The sequence below is a fragment of the Scleropages formosus genome, chromosome 18 (assembly GCF_900964775.1).
Source record: "Scleropages formosus chromosome 18, fSclFor1.1, whole genome shotgun sequence".
Classification (NCBI taxonomy): Eukaryota; Metazoa; Chordata; class Actinopteri; order Osteoglossiformes; family Osteoglossidae; genus Scleropages; species Scleropages formosus.
The window spans coordinates 15,017,011-15,035,432 of NC_041823.1; the positions used below are offsets into that span (position 1 = coordinate 15,017,011).

Below are 18,422 nucleotides of genomic sequence, written 5' to 3' on the forward strand. Positions count from 1 at the left end.
AGTAGAAGCACAAAGACAGGTTTTGAGCAAATGCCTCAGACGCAAGGCGCCAGTGACGGCCACAAGAAACGAGGTCCCTTCAAGATATGGTCCTTCGTTTGGGTACAAGTTGTTCAAAAGCGTTAACTTGATTATCATTAAGTTCAGGCATTTATAAATTCATAGTTTAAACAAATTTGACCATGTCAAAGCTGGTGGCTGAATTCTCATAGTAAGGTGGTTTAAAAAATACAAGAATTGACCAAATATTTGTGAAAGCTCTGCATTAAGGCAAGAGGGTTGATTTCCTTGTGCCTGCCTCAAGATCTGCAACATGCACCTGTTTTCCTTACTTTCCAATCTCTTCTCTGCAGTCGCCTGGTAAGTGCAGAATTCAACCAGGCTTCAGAGACCTTCAACAAACAGATAAACCAAATGTGATGCAGTTTACTCAAACTGTGTCAAAGGAGAAGAGTGATGTCATAAAGTAACTTGTCAATTTTAAGCATGTCTTACACAGAATATTTAATTTTCAAATCAACAGCATGAACCACCTCTAGTGACATCCTGCAGATCACATACCTATTAATGTTAACTAGATTTATTCTTAAATGTTTCCCAGATGTTCCAGCTGCCAAGCTATCCTTTCAAATAATTAACAAATCATGTTTGAAATCAGTACGGGGTATAAGTATTTCTGCCTTATATCACAACACCCGTTTCCTCCCTATTACTATTTATTCAGTATGAAATGCTGACATGAAATTGTTGGTTTACAAAATCATACTTTCAATGAATAGTAAGGCACGGTAGGATTTTTTTAACTCTAATTATTGGTCTAACCTGGTCTGAAAGAGAAATCAGTCACAAGAACTGAAGCTATGATTTCATCAATATATTTCAGAATTTGAAAAGACAGCTAAAATCAGTATAGTGCAATGATGTGATGTTTCATAATTGTTCCACTTGTTTTAAAGATCAAAATGTTTTAATCCAGATCCCCATGAACTTTACAGTAATGGATTACATTTTCATACCTGTGAATGTATATACGAAGTACACAAATTTATCTGAAACTAAGCTTGTAACAGAAAAGTTCAAAGCAGTTTGTCAAAAACGACTGAAGGCCTTAAATGGGAAAGTCATTAGGTTTAATGAGAAGTTCTACAACACCCTCCTTATCGGTACCATGCGACTGTATTGAGTCACATGGTCTTAGTTGATCAGCTTTATAATTCTATTATGCAAGTAATTACAGCGTGTCTTCTCACCACTCGCCAATTTGGACTGAATTTTGGATTTTCAGGGTTTCCCTCCTGTTCTCTAATGTCCAAGGTATCGATGGCTTAAGCAACACATGGATAGGTTTCAGAACTTGGTTAGTAGTACTCTGATGGAATGCATGGAATATAATTTGTTTCTTCACAGTGGTAAGGTTGCGAGGGTGCATGAGATTCAGCCAGAGATGTAAAAAGGAGTGTTGCAGATGTTTTTGTCCTTTTGGCCTCGTCCAGCTGTGACCTTTGATGCATGCTTCAGTTGTTGTCTGCGGTGTGTGAAGTGGCTGGGATGGAAATCAGCAAGTGTGAGGTCATGGGCTTCTTCTGGAAATGAATGGGAAGCTCTTTCCATATGAGGGGGAACTGCTGCCCCTAGTCGAGGAGGTCAGGTATCTTGGGGTCTTGTTCTCAAGTGACATCAAAGTGGAACAGGACATTGAAAAGTGGATTTGTGCAGCATCAGCAGATTTGTGGGCACTGATCTGTAGTGCTGAAGTGAGAGCTGAGCATTCTGAAAAGCTTTCAGTTTACTGCTATCTGCGTCCTCATCCTGACCTATGGATATGGGCCTTGAGAAAAGACTGATAGAACGAGAGCAGCCAAAATGAGGTTTCTCTGCAGGATCACTGGACTTACTCTCCATGATAGGGTGAGGAGCTTGGAGATCTAGGAGAATATTGGAATAGAGCTACTTCTCCTCCATATCAAGAGGAGCCTGTTTTGGTGGTCCAAGCTTGTAACAAGGATGCGCCCTGGTTGGCTTCCACTGGAGTTATATTAGGTACATCCTACTGGGAAGAGACCTTGGGGCAGACCCAGGACACGCTGGAACACATTTCAGGTGGGTTGGGAACACCTTGGGGTACCTCAAGAGGAGCTGGAGGCTGTTGCTGGGGAATGGAAGGATTAGGCCTGCCTGCTCAACCTGCTACCACCATGACCTTCTCCAAGACAAGCAGAAGGACACTGACTAACTGGATTGTCATTTTAACTTGAGTGATTGAAGATTCCAATATGAATTTGAAAAAGAAGTCAATAGAAAATGAAGAGCCCTGGACAAATGACAAACTTGCAAAATGTGAACACCAATCCCACCCCACCTCTCCTCTTCCCTATGCCCAGTTACCACGGTCTAAAGTCCTGAATTTCAAATGCAGATGAATCACACACACACACACACACACACACAGGCTGAAACCGCTTGTCCCAAGCGGGGTCGCGGCAAACCGGAGAGTAACCCAGCAACGCAGGGCGCAACGCTGGAGGGGAGGGGACACACCCAGGACAGGATGCCAGTCCATTGCAAGACACCCCAGGCAGGCCTCGAAGCCCAGACCCCCCCAGAGAGCAGAACCCGGCCAAACCCGCTGCGCCGCCCCATGCAAATGAATCAGTCACAATAAATTGTAGAGATAAGTCTGGTTAGTGGCTTTTAGGAAGCAGTCATAAATTGTCATAAGAGCTTTGTTCCAAGTTAATGTTAGGTATAATTGACTTTATTATATGTTATTGAAAATGAGGAAAGCCACGACAAGTGGAATGCCACAAACTAAAATGCTGTGAAATCATTCATAGGTTATTGCAGTCATTTTACAGCGTTTTCCTTGGCCCAGCGCCACAAAGCCAGGGAAGAGGGTTCCCGGGCCTACTGGAGCACACTGTACTAAGAGCGCTCAATCGCCCCTTCCAAGGTGCAGTGTGCAGTTTGTGAAAGTGACCCAGATCTTTGCTTCTCGCGCAGTTCTACTCTCTCTCTCTCTCTCTCTCTCACTCTCTCTCCACTTTTTTCATTCACAGCCCCCTTCCCTTCTCTCCTGCCCGCTCATTCATCTCCTGATGTGCCCTGCTTTGTGCTCGCTCCTTGGGTCCCGTCCATGCGCCGCTTTGTTCGAGCGCCGCGCAACTCCGCCAGCCCTTGGGCTCGAGCCCAGTGCTCGTGGCACAAAGGGGCGCGCGCTCTCGTGACCGTGGCTGCGGTGGCACCTCGCTCGCGCGCGCGCGCGCGCGCGCTCCAACAAAGCCTCGTCCCACTTTTCAGGGAATAATTTCACAGCAGCTTGTGCCGCGGCCGTGGGAATTTCACAAAGGTGCGACCACGCAGACAGCTCCTCCAGGTTACCTGTGGGTGTAACTGTCGCCACAATGCACGTAAGACGAATAAAGGATAATATATAATCAGAGCAAGGATTTAAGCGCATCCATGGAAAAACTGTGCTGTAATAAAAAAAAAAAAAGTGAAGCAACACAATTGCTTAAAATGTGACAGTCAAGGATTATTTTGCTATTATTTACTAAATTAAAAGTTTCAAGAGTACACTGACTGGTGTCATTCGAAGCATTGTGATTGTACAGTTTTAACTTAAAAGTAAATCAAGCCAAGGTTATTCATTTGTCAAATTCATTCAGTTCGCGATAACTGTATATATATATATATATATATATATATATATATATATATATATAAAACTGTATTATAATTTTAACAAAGCAATGGCATAATACACCACATTATTAATCTGAACGGAAATGTAAATTATGCGATAAATCCCCCGAACTCGATCTCGACGCTCACTCCTCGCCTGATTCTGCGAACAACGTCCCATTCTTAGGGTCGTCCAATGGAGGAGGGCGGGCGGTCCGTGCCGTGGGGGCGGTGGAGTGGGGGGGGGGCGTCCAGCGCGGCTGAGTCGCTCTTAACCGTCCCGCGGGCGAGCGGAGCCGCGTGCTCTGGACGCGCGCCTCCACCGTGGATTCTATAGGTAGATCCAACACGCACCGGTCAAGATATGATAAAATCACTGCATCGCGAGAATAAAGTTAAAAGGTTTGATTGATTTTTTTTCTCTCGTGAATAACGAGTGAGTGAGCGAGGTGTCGGGGGGGTGTCGCTGCTCGCTGATACGTGCAGATGGTGTGTGTGTGTGTGTGTGTGTGTGTGTGTTTTTCAAGTTGTTCGTGTTGAGCTTTTGCGACTGCGTTCTCTGCTTTTTTTTGTGTCCTTTCGTCCTGGGTCGTTCCGAGACAGTGACAGAGCTCCACGGACACAGAGTGACAGTGCACCCCCCATTTCTTCTTAATAATTTTTCCCAAATCAAATGTCTTTTTCTTTCTTTCTTTCTTTCTTTCTTTCTTTCTTTCTTTCAGCAGTATTTAGCAGGAGCGAAATCATGAGAGGGAACTTCTTGTATCATCATGACGGAATAAACTATTATAAAGGCCTTAAGGTTGCTAATAAATAAGGTGTGGACGGGACAGTGTCTGACTCGCTGACATGATGATTTGCCTAGTTTAGTGACAGCTTTAGAATGTATAATATATTGACGTGATGTGGCAGCAGTGTGTGTGTGTGAGGCTTTGCAAGTGTGTGTTTCAAGGTGCGCGCCTTCCTGGCTTGTCAAAACATTTCAGTTCACCCCAGAAGATGGGCCATAAAATAATAATAATATTAACGTGAACGCAAGGCTGAAGCAATGAGAAAATTTAGTTGAAAGGCCCTCATTTAAATAGATGTCGCGTGAGGAAGGTGTTTCTGCAGCCGGGTAAAAGTGTCCAGGTCAGGTGCGGTGAAACGGAGGAGTTTTCTTTGCTTGCAGGGAAACACACGGTCAGTCACTGTCACAGTGAGGATGTCGAGCGTAGATGCGCAGCACGTGAGGTTAATCATAACTTAATGCGCGTGACGACGGCGTGCAAATGAACGATGAAACGCCTGAGAGCTGCGCTGCTTTTCTCTGTTGTCTGCGGACTGTGTGGACTGGACTTGGTCAGCTTAGGCCGGGGTTCGTCCACTCGTCCGGCCGGAGCCTGAGCCTGGCCACTTGGCTCCGTGCCAGGTACCCCCCCCTCCACCCCTTTCACTCCTGAGCCCGCAGGAAACTCGTTCCTCACCCTGCTGCGCCTTTACCCACTCCTGCAGTCCCAACAAATTCCTCAATGCGCTGCATATATTTTCTTGAAGTTTTGATTGCCACAATTTATGCCCCAGAAAGGGAGGGACGGACGGTGTGATGCGAGACTGTGAAGGTTCGGCTTTGTAGCTCGTTGCCGCTTGTGCTGCGCTGCGGTGCTTGAGCTCCACTCCTATTCAAACATAAACTTTTTCTAAGTGGCCACAACTCTACATTGATTCGGACAACAACAGCAGCAAAATAATATTGAGTGTTATCCACCGATCATATGCGCTTACTTCAGATGATGTTCAGAAGAAGTTTGAAAAAGTCTCTAATTTTCTCATCAAGTCCACTGGTAGTAGTGATGATAAGTAGACAGTCATGTTTGCCTTTATGTGAACTAAAGCTATAAGAGGTTTAATCCTGAGGGTTTCATGAAAATATAAAACCGTCTTATTGTAAACTTAATAATAACTGGGTACTTAAGTCATGAACAAAAGTGGGACCAGAAGTCTGTTTTTAATTTAATTTGTTTGTAAATCCAAATCCCACCATGTTCCAATAATAGCTGTATATACAGGCATCCATAGATTTTTTTTTCATGGGTTAGATTTAGCAAAAGAAACTCAGATAAAGCAATAATGATTCAGACTTTATAAAAATTTTGTGAAGCTTTGTTTATTTAATTTACGTTATCTTTTTGTTCAGAGTGGAATTGTGGAGGCCCAGAGCCTATCCGAGAAACATAGTGACAAGAAAAAGTACACCCTGGACGGTATATTTCATTATATAAATATGTATGTTTTTATTATTTTAACTTGAAGTAACATTACACTTGAACATTTCTGAAACTAAAAATATGAAACCTTTGCAAATTCCTTCTAAATGCTCATTGTTGACTAATTAATTTCATATGGATGGTCAACGTTTGGGAACACCTGACACCTTCAACTTTCTTTCTTATCTACACAATGAATAAAACCTTAGAAAACAGGAATGTCTTGATTTTTTTTGCCTACTAAGTTTTTCTTTTATGGATTTTATTTATATATTATAGATTTTATTTATATATTATATTATATTATAGATTTTATTTTTCTCTGATATAGCTGTAGTAAAGAAAATATGTTATGACATTTATTTTAACATTAAGTCACATTGAAAGGAAAACTATACCAATTCTTCACATAATTAATTTCTGAAATAACCTTATTAATTATAACCCTGCTGTGAGGGGTTCCAATTATTGTTATTTCTTGTACTGGTTGGGGTCCTCTTAAAAAGGTTGTTGGATGAAAAATGTCACCTAAAATTAATCACAGTACCAAAATAAAGGCTATTTTTTCATGAATTGTATGCCATCAACATCCATCCATCCATCCATCCATCCACCTAATTTCAATAACTGCTTGTCCTGAGCAGGGTCGCGGTGAACTGGAGCCTATTCCAAAAGCATTGGACGAGGCTTAACATTAACATATTTAATATTTGTAACAAAAGTACTTTATATTGTCTCTTAAACTTATTTCTTCATTTATTCATTCATTATCAGTAACTGCTTGTCTAGTGCAATATCTTTGAGGTGTGGAGTCTATCTGGAAGCTCTTGGGAATTTGCTGTTTCAGGTGTGCTATTTGATTTGCTTTAATCAGTGATTTACAATGGCTGAGAAAGTTTGTGTGATTAGAAAAAGGAAGTAAATAGTTGGGTTCATTCTGGAAGAACTGGGGTAATAAACTGAAGGAAAATAGTTTAAAACCACAGAGGTATAAAATCTTCATGAGTCCGAGACCCCAAGTATGTATCTCTGTTGAAAAACATTTGTGATGAATGTCTGATACAAGGGTGGGGGTGCGGTGGCACAGTGGGTTGGACCTCAGTCCTGCTCTTCGGTGGGTCTGGGGTTCGAGTCCCACTTGGGGTGCCTTGCGACGGACTGGCGTCCCGTCCTGGGTGTGTCCCCTCCCCCTCCAGCCTTACGCCTGAGTTGCCGGGTTAGGCTCCGGTTCCCCGTGACCCCGTATGGGACAAGCGGTTCTGAAAATGTGTGTGTGTGTGTCTGATACAAGCCATTGAATAAAATACTCAGTGTGGATGTAAAATGGTCATGTCATGGGCAAAAATGCAGTTACACTGAATAATAATGCTGTTGTGGATGGTGTTATGCAAGTTCAAGTTAGTTTTCACCTGAAGAGGTTGTAATTGATGAGAAAGTGTTTTTTTGCGCAAATGGTTCATATATTGATCCTTTAACATATGATAATGTTTTTTAATGTTTTTTGCCCCTGTAGTGTTTCTGTGCTTTGGTCTCAAATGCCTTATTAAGTATTTAACCAGTTGAAATATTTTAGGATGGGAAAGATGGCTTTGAAATTATTGACCACCTGACTTGAGTAATTATGGTGATTTACAGGACCGAACTGACTAAGAAGTTTACTGCGTAATTTTACGTTAAGTGTTAATGATGAATGCCCACTGCAGGCTAAATACTAATATAAGTTATGATCGTAAAATGAACCAGAAAATGCGTTTATGATTTATAAGAAGGGACCTCAGAAAATGTGACCTAGAGGATTCATCTTTTGTCCCGAGTACAAGCTTGAAAAATTATATTTATGTAAGCTTGCTGTTAGTCCAATGTGCAGTACTGCACAATCTCACATCAGCATATTCAGTACATACATAGGTTACACGCTGTGTGCTGATAAAGCTGAGCATCTCCAGAGTATAGGCTGCTCATTGTCGGGCCAGAGTGATACAGATGGCCATTGAAAGAAGTCATGTGATGGAATCACGAGTCAGGGAAAGAATTTCTGATCTGAGGAGAAGGGCGTGAGAGAGCTGGAGCACACTGGATGAGGACGGTGGACGGGGTCAAACAGAACTGGGGGATGGGGGAGTGAAACAAAGGTCAAAGAGTTCAAGTGTATAAAGAAAAAAGCGCAAATGATGATCGGAATGGAGCAAGTGTGGGCTCCGCACTGGGCATTGACATAGAGGCGCTTCTTCATACCAGCTGCTACATTTTAAGTACAGAATGAAACTTTTTTGTGTGTATAAGTAGTTAGTGCTTACAAAACATTTCATTAATCTTTTGGTATAGTGGTTTGAGCAAGCTGTCGCTGTCTCATAAATAAGCTCACTTTATCTTTACTGCTTTAAAGTTATTAGTTCCCATATTTCTTAGAGAACAGGTTGCAACAGATGATAACATGAACCCTACTGAAAACTGTCACAGCGACTAAGATTAGCCGTTTATTTGTTATTCATGGTAGTCAGTCTTCCATAAAATACACTGATAGACTAAGACCAAGACTAAGTGATATACTGAAATTACAGTACTGTTACTTTGCACTTTTTAGATGATTTCATTTATATTGAGTGCCTGGCCAGCCATCTTCAGTGATGATGGAGATCCTTCTTGTTCAGGGTTTGAGAAGGCTTTGGCGTTAGGCCAACCAACCGAAAAGTTGATTCTCTGGAAGGACTTACTCCAGGGAAATGATTGTAGGGACTCTTTTAACCTGCTTGTCTTTCAGAGGCCTCCCCAGTATCACCAGATATTTGCTGGTTTGAAAAAAATTAAATAACTGTCCAAGTCAGAGCACGTTTTTTTGTTCATACAGGTTGGTTCCATTTCCTGCCTACTCTTCCCATTGACACCATGATGATCATTACATTTTACAACTGATAGAATAGAAAGAGCAGACTTGATGTTTCAATATTATTCTCTACACTATGATTATTTAACAGGCCATAAACAGATTCTTAAGTTGAAGTTATGAAGCTGAAAATTTCACCGTCCTTGATCTGTCAATTCATTCAGGATCCTGAGAATATGCGGTACCCAGTTGTGCATGTTACAGTTTAACTGATAATAAACAAGTGAACCGTAAGAGATTTGAAGAGAACAGGTAAATGGAATGTAGCTACACCAAAGGGCCCCAGAGCAGATCTTGGCTTTTTTTTTGCTATTTTAAACAGAGCGGTGACCTCTGCACCGACCTTGGCGATCAGGTACGCTCCAGCACCAAATTACCATTTCTTTCTGTTTAGTCTTTTAGAAATTATGTGAAATTGTTAAGTCTTCTCTAGAGTGAACCTGGAGCTCACGTTCTCACCAATGACAGAGTTAAGTTGAAGTGCAAAAGACCACTTCTGTAATGTTATTCTAGGGCAAACAAACACTTCCCTGCTGAGCCCATTTGACCTGCCGCTGTTTAATGACTCCATGAGTTGGTCGCTAAGTACAAAGTACTCCGTTGGGCGTGATTTTCAAAGTTGCTCCGAGGTTGTACAAACTTAGATTAGTGTTAGCACGTCTTCAACACAATCGGTGAAAGTACAACGGGCGTCGTGCATTCTTCTTTTAAAGATCTTACTGCGCGGAAGATATTTAAACAAGACCCTGGCACACCTTTTGCTTGGTTTAAAATAAGGAGCGACACTTTCACTGTCATGTGACGTCTTATCAATATGTAGCCGTGACAAGGTCAGGCCGTGTGGTGGGAGCAAGTATAAGTAGGTGCTAAGTGAGAGTGACCCTCATTAGGAATACGCCATCCTGATACATTTATGAATTCCGCAGGCATCGTATTCCCATCGTCTTGCTTTCTGGAGCTTCGTTTAGCTTCGTGGCTGCAGATGTTCAGCAGGACCCACGGTGTGTGAACATCTGCGTAGAAAGACTACGAGTGCTGCATTCCCTTGCAAAGACGGCGTAGACACGGTGGTTTGACAGCATGCTTCAGGGCGCATGGCTTAGCCTCACAAACTCTTTGAAAGCTCTTGAAATTGTGGAAGAAGCTGTGCTGTTTGGAACCTGCAGCACACTGATCTGTAGGTGGGGGCTATAGTCCCACCGCTGTCTTTTCGGGGTTGGGTGCTCGCACTGCACTCACACTGTACTCACACTACACTTACACTACACTCACATTACACTCACACTGCACTCACACTACACTCACTACACTTACACCGCATTCACACTGCACTTGCTGCTCATGCTACACGTATGGAACGTGACACTCAAATTCCCCAGTGACACACAGCTTGTATCCATAGTGCAGCACGTAAGAGTTACTCTGGAGCCAGTGTTCCCCATAGCGCTCACACACACAGCTCTCGCGCACACAGCGCTCACAAAGCCCACTCTGTTGCCATGAACAGGGAAATAGGCCCCCAGCTGCAGTGCCAGGCAGCATGAACCTTTCACTGCTGCCACTCTGGACTTGGACCTGTCTGGTAAAGCCAGAAAAAAAAAAAACATGAAGACATGCTTTCACATCCAGCTGGACTGTTGTTGGTAAAGAAGGTATTGCGACGTTTACAGAGCTCTACGTTACTCTCCCTGTCTGCAGTTTGACGCTCCGGTGCCTGCATGATGCTGCCATAGAAATAATTTTGCCTGCTATTTAGGTAAAATCAGTCAATTCAGTCGACTCGCACCGGTAAGATTTTTTTGAATGCTCTCCAGATGAGTGAACAGAAGAACAATTCCAAAACAAGGTTGAACAATTTCATAGCAAAATGACACAAATGTGTGGTACATCTGTGAGGAATGACTAGCCTGCAGTGCGTAGTTGTTTCACTTCGGGGAGTTACTCACGCATTAATTTGAATGTAATTTGTATAAACAGTTTCTTTCATCTGGGTAGTTTGGTAATGAGCAACTCGTATTATTTCATTAAAATTAACATGTTTTAGTGAGTGATACACAATGGCTCTAGTTGAAGGTAACATGCCAGTGTATCACAGCTCACCTAAAATGACCCTTGAATTTCTTTTGCCTGCTTTTCATTCTTTGGTTAACGTCTTCAGTGAAAGGTCCCGTATATTCTGATCTTCAAAACGAGCCGTCACTATGCAATATATCAATATTCATAAATGCTTGGGTGAAGAGCTGTAACACGATGTGCGAAGTGCCCTGGAGCAGCCCATGAGAACACATTTGTAAGTGATGCACGAATTTAAGATTTAAAAAAAACTGCTTATGGCAAAACAATATGAGATGTGAGCCTTTCTGTACAATTCCCCGCATGTTGCTGCGTCCTGATGTCTCTGTGTCTCATCTGTCTCCAGATGTCCAGAAACACTTTGGATGCACTGCAGGTGTGATTTGATGGAAAGCGTGCAACCAATAAAGGGCTATGAAATAAATAGTGACGTGAACAGAATGCTTACACCCCAGCGTTACTGGAAAAAGATTTAGCTGAAAATCAACTGCAGTCACATTGTAGTTTCTTCGGATTTTAATGCAAGGCAAATTTTTGGCTGCCTGAACTCCCTTGAACTTAGTAAAACATCAACTGAAGGAGCTCAGTGTGTCAACAGTAACTTGTACAGATTCTCCTACACCATTCTGTTGAGCTCTATTCTATTATCACGGCACAGGTAAATTCCTGAAGTCAGCTGGATAACCTAGCACTATTAAACATTTCACAATGTGATGATCTAATGTCAAAGCTTGTAAAACGTGAAAATTGTAGAAATGTTTGTGTACCTTAAAAAATTGTACGAAGGTGACCAGGATTAGCCTGTTCTGATTTTTATGCACCTGCTTGAGCGATGACCATTGGTGCATGAAGTGGAAAGAAACTAAGTTTACTTAAGAATCGCACGTCTGCAACTATGTCTCTCTTTCTCCTAATGTAATGCAAGTTGTGTTTTCTATGAGATGTACGTCGCTTTGGAGAAAAGCATCTGCTAAATGAATAAATGTAAAACTCTGTTTTTCTGACTGATTCGGAATTGAAATTGTCCGTACTGCAGTATCATTCATTTTCAGCTTATAACTTTTAACCAAAGCAGATTAGCACTTTTCCCATTTGTAGAGCAGAAGGCTCTAATGGGACAACTGAGGGTATGTGCACTGTTGGAGGTCATTGCAGCCACAACAGCAGGTGCTTGAACTGTTAACCTCTAGATCACAAGGCCACATCCTTAATTGTTATGCTACCTGCATCAGGTAGGTTTTACCCCTAAACACCCTTTACTCTCAGGATGGAATAGGGAACAATGACCGATGTGCAACAGGACTTTGCATCAAGTGCGAAAGTCTGAGACTAGCAGCTGCTGAGTGGGAGGTCTCTGCTGCTCCGTCTGCCCACGTTCTGCTGAAAAGTCTCCTCTTCAGCTTATCGATGAGACAAAGCAAAGTCACACTTGAGTTTTTCCGGCGGTTTTATGGCATCGCGCGTCACTTGTTTCTCTCACGATTAGGATGCTGGGTTGTAGACCTTTATGTATGATTATCTAAATAGCCTGAAAGGAAGCTGCTTGGTGTTTTGGGCCAAACAGATATCTTTTGAAACGCTGTGTAATATTGCAGTAACTAAAGTGCGTTTCACACACTGTGTATGTGCTATGGTATTGGAAGACGCATTTATGGTATTTACTGTGCATTGATCCATCTCTAAGGAGGTGTGGTGGTGCAGTGGGTTGGACCACAGTCCTGCTCTCCTGTGGGTCTGGGGTTCGAGTCCCGCTTCCTTGGGGTGCCTTGTGATGGACTGGCGTCCCGTCCTGGGTGTGTCCCCTCCGGCCTTACGCCCTGTGTTACCGGGTTAGGCTCCGGTTCCCCATGGGACCAGCAGTTCTGCAAGTGTGCGTGATCCATCTCGATGCTTTTTAACCCTTTGCTGTCAGAGCTGGATACAAATGCTTAATCTAAGGATAAACAGAAGATAATCTGAGAAATCTTTTTGTATTTTACATAATGCAACTCTTCATATGCTGTGTTTGGATACAAAACATCTTATTATTTTAAGTCAGCAGCGGCATCAATACGTCATTTCCATAATGTGTATGTGACTGGTTATTAATTTGTCCGTATGCAATATGCTAGGAGGGTCATGTTCAATTTATTTGCAGTGAGACTCATGAGCGCTATAGCCAGATGCTCCACATCTAACACAGATGTTCTGTCCCATCTCTCCCAGCGTCTCCTGCTTTGCTGGTCGGCCGAGGTGGTCAGGGCTTGACCTGGGGCCCCTCTGAGCAGCGGGAGGAGATGGAAGGGCCGCCACGGTTTGAGTGCCCCTTGTGGTGCATGCTGTGCCGCGGTGGGAAAGCCTGGCTGCGCCAGCTGTGCCAGGGGGCAGGTGACGTGCTGCGGCTGCCTAACAGTCTGCTGAGCGCCAAGCTCCCTCAGCTCTGCGACATCCACCAGGTGCCCAAGGTGAGCGTAGCGGAGCACCGCTGAACCGAGGCAGTGGAAGTAGGAGCCGCAGGCCAATGATAGCGTACGCTGTTGGAACATTTCCATTGATTCACCCTTAGTTCCGTTCATTTTAAATGTACTTACCAGCTATACGCTGTACTGACGTTCAGCTACTCATCCACAGTGACCCGCGCACCTTATTTTACGCATTGTGAAAATGTATACCTCGTCATTTTGTTAAGCGGTTCAGTAGGTAATCGGGGCTCAAGGGTACAACAGCAGGTCTCCTACTGGGACCTTAACTGCTGTCTATTTCACAAAGATGGTTTTAGTTGAATGTGTGGCTGCCCTCCTTTATTTTTTCCATTTCCACTTTCCTATAATATGGATTCTGGAGGTTTGATACCTACTTTACCCCTGTTCATGAGTAAATCCGCTGCCGCAGGTGTTCCAGGAAGATGGCATCACCTCTGGCTATCGCCACCCCCGCAGCTCTGCCCTGGACTGCGTTCTCAGCAGCTTCCAGATGACCAATGAGACTGTCAACATCTGGACCCATTTCCTGGCTACCTGGTATAAGGCATATTTTTGCAGTAACCCTTGCTGGTTCATCCCTGTCATCAGTTGCTTGCTGCCTGCTGTGGGATTCTACTGACCATGGCATTAGCCTGTCTCCACCCTGGTGTGCGGATCCTCTCGAGCGTTTGCGTACTCTTCTTTTCTGTAACTAAAGTGTCTGGCTGTCCGTTTGCTTTCTGTCTCTTGTCCCACGGCAGGTACTTCCTGTGGCGGTTCGGCATGCTCTGGTGCTCTGTGGACTTTGTGTCAGAGAGCTACAACTGGCCCCTGCTGGTATACATGCTGCTCATCTGCCTGTACCCCTTCACCTCCAGCTGCGCCCATACCTTTAGCACCATGTCCCCCGAAGCACGCCACATCTGCTTCTTCTTTGATTACGGTGCCATCAGCCTCTACAGCCTGGGTAAGACCGCAGCGCGTCGGGGTGGGCAGCTCGGCTTCTCCGCGGGAGCCGCCGCACGGGGACGTCTCACCTCCTCGAAGCGCTGCCGATGATGTCAGTGCAGAGTTTGCCCCGGCGGCGCTTAGGGAAGAGCGTACCGTGATCCGACCGCGGCGCTTGGAATAATCGGAAGCAAAGACGAAAAGCTACTCGCTGGGATGTCGGGACCGTGTCCGTACGTGAACGGAAGACCGACGGAGCTAAAAAAGTAACCGACGTGAGAAAGCTAGTCCTAGCCCTCCCGCACAGGTGCTTCATAGAGTTCACCTCAGTACGGCGTTGTAGTGCAGCTTTGATTAATATTTTAACACGGATCTACACATCATAACCAGATGACCGAAATATTTAGCATATGGCTTCATTTTGGGTCAGATTAATAAGCACTAACCGATACATTTATGGTTACCATTCCGTTCAGATGCTGAGTGCTACGTGCACGACCGCTGATATGTTCAGTGCTTCGGAATTGGACGTGTGTGACACGGCAATTACTGCATTCATATTAATTTCATTTGCAGGTGTACTGTATGTATTGGGGGGGTGGGGCAGCAGGCTTGACTGGGTCCCGTTCTCTGGCGGGTCTGGGGTTCGAGTCCCGCTTGGGGTGCCTTGCAACCGACTGGTGTCCTATCCTGGGTGCGTCCCCACCCCTTCCGGCCTTGCGCCCCGTGTTGCCGGGATAGGCTCCGGTTCACCACGACCCTGCTTGGGACAAGCGGTTTCAGCAAATGTGTGTGTGTGTATTAGTGCGAGTTTATAAATGTAGTTTTGACGTACAAAAACGGCGCTGCGCTGGGGGTTCGGAGGCGATTGCGTTTGAGTAGTAAAGGGACACGTGACATCTGACAGAAGTTGGGGGCTTTTTGCGGCATTAGGGCCAGTTCACGGTATTGTTGTGTCTCGGCGGTCTGTCTGTTACACCCTATAGCCATGAAATAAAGTCATTTTCCACGCGAAGGAGTGTTATTGTGGTTTGTCTGCAGGATGTGCCATCACCTACGCCTCCTACGTGATGCCGAACTGCTGGGTGAACAGCTGGCTGCACCAGCACTTCGTGCCTTTCGCCGTTTTTAACACGCTGGTGTGCACCGGCCTCTCCTGCTACTCCAGGTGAGGGGCAAGACGCACTGTTGAACTGGAGCGTGAAGTCACAGCAGTTATACCCTCTTGCTCAGCGCCCAGCGCATTGCTGCCGTAATTCTTGTGCGTCTGCGTGCAGCACTTGGACAGTAGAGACGACACGCATGTTCCTGCAGTGCTTAGTTGTTTTCCCTCCGTCTCTTGTCCAGGTTCCTTGAAATGCCCTTCCCGCGTAGGAGTAAAATCTTGAGGACAGCAGCGTTTGTGTATCCCTTTATCTTCGACAACATCCCTCTATTCCACAGAGTGAGTGCAATTCTCAGGGTCCCGCTGAGACGGAGCACAAACGCTGTAAGGACTGATGAACGTCTCAGCGGCGTTGCTTTCGAGGGTGATTTTTTTTTGTTTCGCCTTCCGCTGAGGTCGGTGCCTTTCGCGATCCGTGGCGCTCGGTTACGGACGCCGTCCTCGTTCGCTTTGCGCATTTCCGATGCTCGGTCCTCTGTCGGACTTTTGCGTAGTTGGCGCTGTGCTGCGAAGAAGACGGCTGTAATCCCGGCGAAGCCCTGTCCACCCACTGCTGTCACCTGATCTTCGCCTTCCTCACCTGCTTCCTGTTTGCTTCCCACCTTCCGGAGAGACTGGCCCCGGGGCGTTTCGACTACATCGGTCTGTTCTTTTCTACTTAGATCGCAAATGGCAACGCGCGCTCATCTTTATAGCCGTACCTTGCCTATCATACTTCATCCGCAGCAGTCACACCATTCTCATTACCTACATAGCGACAGTGATTTTCGGTAAAAATCACCATTTATGTATTAGTGTCACCATTTGTAAAATTTCACACAATCTTCATTTAATGTACGGAGCGTAAAAATATTATCATATTTTCACGACTAAGGTTTTTTGTTCTCCCTGCATTTTTCTGCCTGCCGCCTTCTTTCTGGCTGATATTTGCGCCTTGCCTCCTAATTCCGGTCATGGTCTTTAACCTTGTCACAGGTCACAGTCACCAGCTCTTCCACGTCTGCGCTGTAGTGGGCACGCACTTTCAGATGGAGGCGCTGCTCACGGACATGACATCGCGCAGCGCCTGGATGGCTGCCAACGCTGCCGTTCCATCCCTGCCGGGCACCGTGGGTGCCCTGGCGCTCGGCGTTGCGTTGAACCTGGGCATCATTGCCGCCTTCAGCGCCATCCTCCTACGGGCGCCCCGTCGCAGACCCGCAAGCCACGACGCCAAGGCGGAGCCCTCCCCGGAGCTAAAGGAACAGTGAAGATGTCTACGCATGTTTAACCCTTGGCTAACTTGTGCTCTTCTCTTGGGTTGTCACACTCATAATCGTGCTTCTCCACCTGCCTCTAGTCAAGTGCAGCCTTTAGGAAGACCTGGAATTTCACCGTCTACTTTATTCCCAACAAGGAGCTTGACAGCTGCAACTTCCAAAAAGTTCCTTTTCCTGCTTTTTGTTTGAAGCTACAAAAGGCGGCCTTTATTTAAGCAATAGCTTCTAGTTTTGTGCTTACTTTGTCATGAGCTGAAGACCCAGTGACGCTCCCAGTATTCAGTCTCTGCTTCTTCTCCTCGCAAATTCCAGCGCAGCTTTGATTTTATTTCATTTTACTGCTCATTAAGACTGAGTTATTACTCGGGTTGAATGATGCTCTTTAGAAGTTCAGCGCGGAACGTAATGTTTAAAAGCTGCCCGGTGCAACTCTTCTTTTCTGGTTCGGTCAGTATCGGGTCAGTGGTCCATGGCTGCGGTGTATTTGTGACCCAGACCAATAGAGTGAAGAATATCTTTTGCCAGGGCTGTTAATGCCTATTAAAGTATCAGCGTCAGTTAACGCAATTGATCTTTTGCTATTTTTATTGCCTTGTGCCTTTATTAATGTGGTTAAGCAAAACCAAGTCTAGACAATGATTCTGAGGTTTTTTTTTTTAAATTAAGCAATAAGTAACGTGACGGGAATAAGGTAACCCACTGAACTAACTGGACTCTTCGTCATTTAGCGTAGTACTTTTATTACTCTTTATCGTTATACTTCTATGTTTTCCTGAGACCTTTATTCGAGGCAAGATTATCCGGATTATTATCTTTTGCATGGTCTGCTCATCTTGCCATTTCGTGTTCACTGATATTTCAGCACTTTCAGCATTACTTTTGCAACCGTGTTTTTTGCCCGAAATGGTGCTTCTTATTTTAGTTTAGACGTATTAGATCTGATCAATGCAACATTTTCAGTTCTCGCTCCAGAGCCCAGGAAGAAAAACACCAAAGACTGCAGTTTATTGTGCTTCTAGCGCAGTGTCATTGTGTCCTTTAGAAAGTACCACATCTTAATGGCTTTACGATACTCTTTCTATAAATGGTGGTTAATTCTGAATGAGCCCCTTTATTTTCCTAAGAATGGTGATAAAATTCAATTAGCAAACTGTTTGTGTGGACATTCAGCCTTGTAAAGGCAGTCTGCCTGGCTTATCCAACCAAGTACCGTCCCTGTGCTCAACTGAACATTTTTTTCAAGCACTTCAAGCATCTTTTCAACATATAATCTATCCCCTTTATTTCATCTTTCTCCAAGGTTGATCTGATTGATTGAGGCAATATGTTTGTCCAGGTTTGGTTTACATTTAGAATAAAATGGAACAGCGGCTTCACTTATATGAGGTCGATGGGGAAATTAGGAATAGACGTAAGTAATGGTTTGTGAAACATTTTGAAGATAGAACTCACACTGTATATGTGATGCTAGACAGGACTGCACTGAAGCTCCTAGAACTGTCACCACATCTGTGGACGCTGAAGCACGATATTGCCATTTGGGTGTCCACAACAAGCTTCCCCCATTGCTGAGTCAACATTCCAAGTCCTGTGATACATGCTTTCTCTTCAGCTAATTGATATATATAAATAATATCTATAAATGAAATATATCTATACAGCTGAGACTGCCGCAAATCATAATGATAAAAGAGTATCTATTAAAATATGTATCAGATAAATATC

At 44.4% G+C, this 18,422-nt stretch overlaps 1 protein-coding gene across 1 annotated transcript; it reads left to right on the forward strand.

Moving 5' to 3' along the window:
• Window positions 1–3,942: 3,942 nt before the first annotated feature.
• On the forward strand, window positions 3,943–17,577 carry paqr6 (progestin and adipoQ receptor family member VI). Its single transcript, XM_018739679.2, has 8 exons — window positions 3,943–4,083; window positions 13,090–13,328; window positions 13,756–13,883; window positions 14,087–14,292; window positions 15,315–15,441; window positions 15,621–15,717; window positions 15,933–16,080; window positions 16,414–17,577. Exons 2-8 carry the CDS (start codon window positions 13,161–13,163, stop codon window positions 16,686–16,688), a joined length of 1,149 nt encoding a protein of 382 aa, XP_018595195.1. The 5' UTR covers window positions 3,943–4,083; window positions 13,090–13,160; the 3' UTR covers window positions 16,689–17,577.
• Window positions 17,578–18,422: the final 845 nt, after the last annotated feature.

Bases quoted from the DNA above. Each gene is read 5' to 3' on its own strand.
- paqr6 (XM_018739679.2), top strand. From the start codon at position 13,161: ATGGAAGGGCCGCCACGGTTTGAGTGCCCCTTGTGGTGCATGCTGTGC. The intron at 14,293-15,314 runs GTAAGACCGCAG...GTTTGTCTGCAG, and splicing joins CATCAGCCTCTACAGCCTGG to GATGTGCCATCACCTACGCC. The intron at 15,442-15,620 runs GTGAGGGGCAAG...TCTCTTGTCCAG, and splicing joins GGCCTCTCCTGCTACTCCAG to GTTCCTTGAAATGCCCTTCC.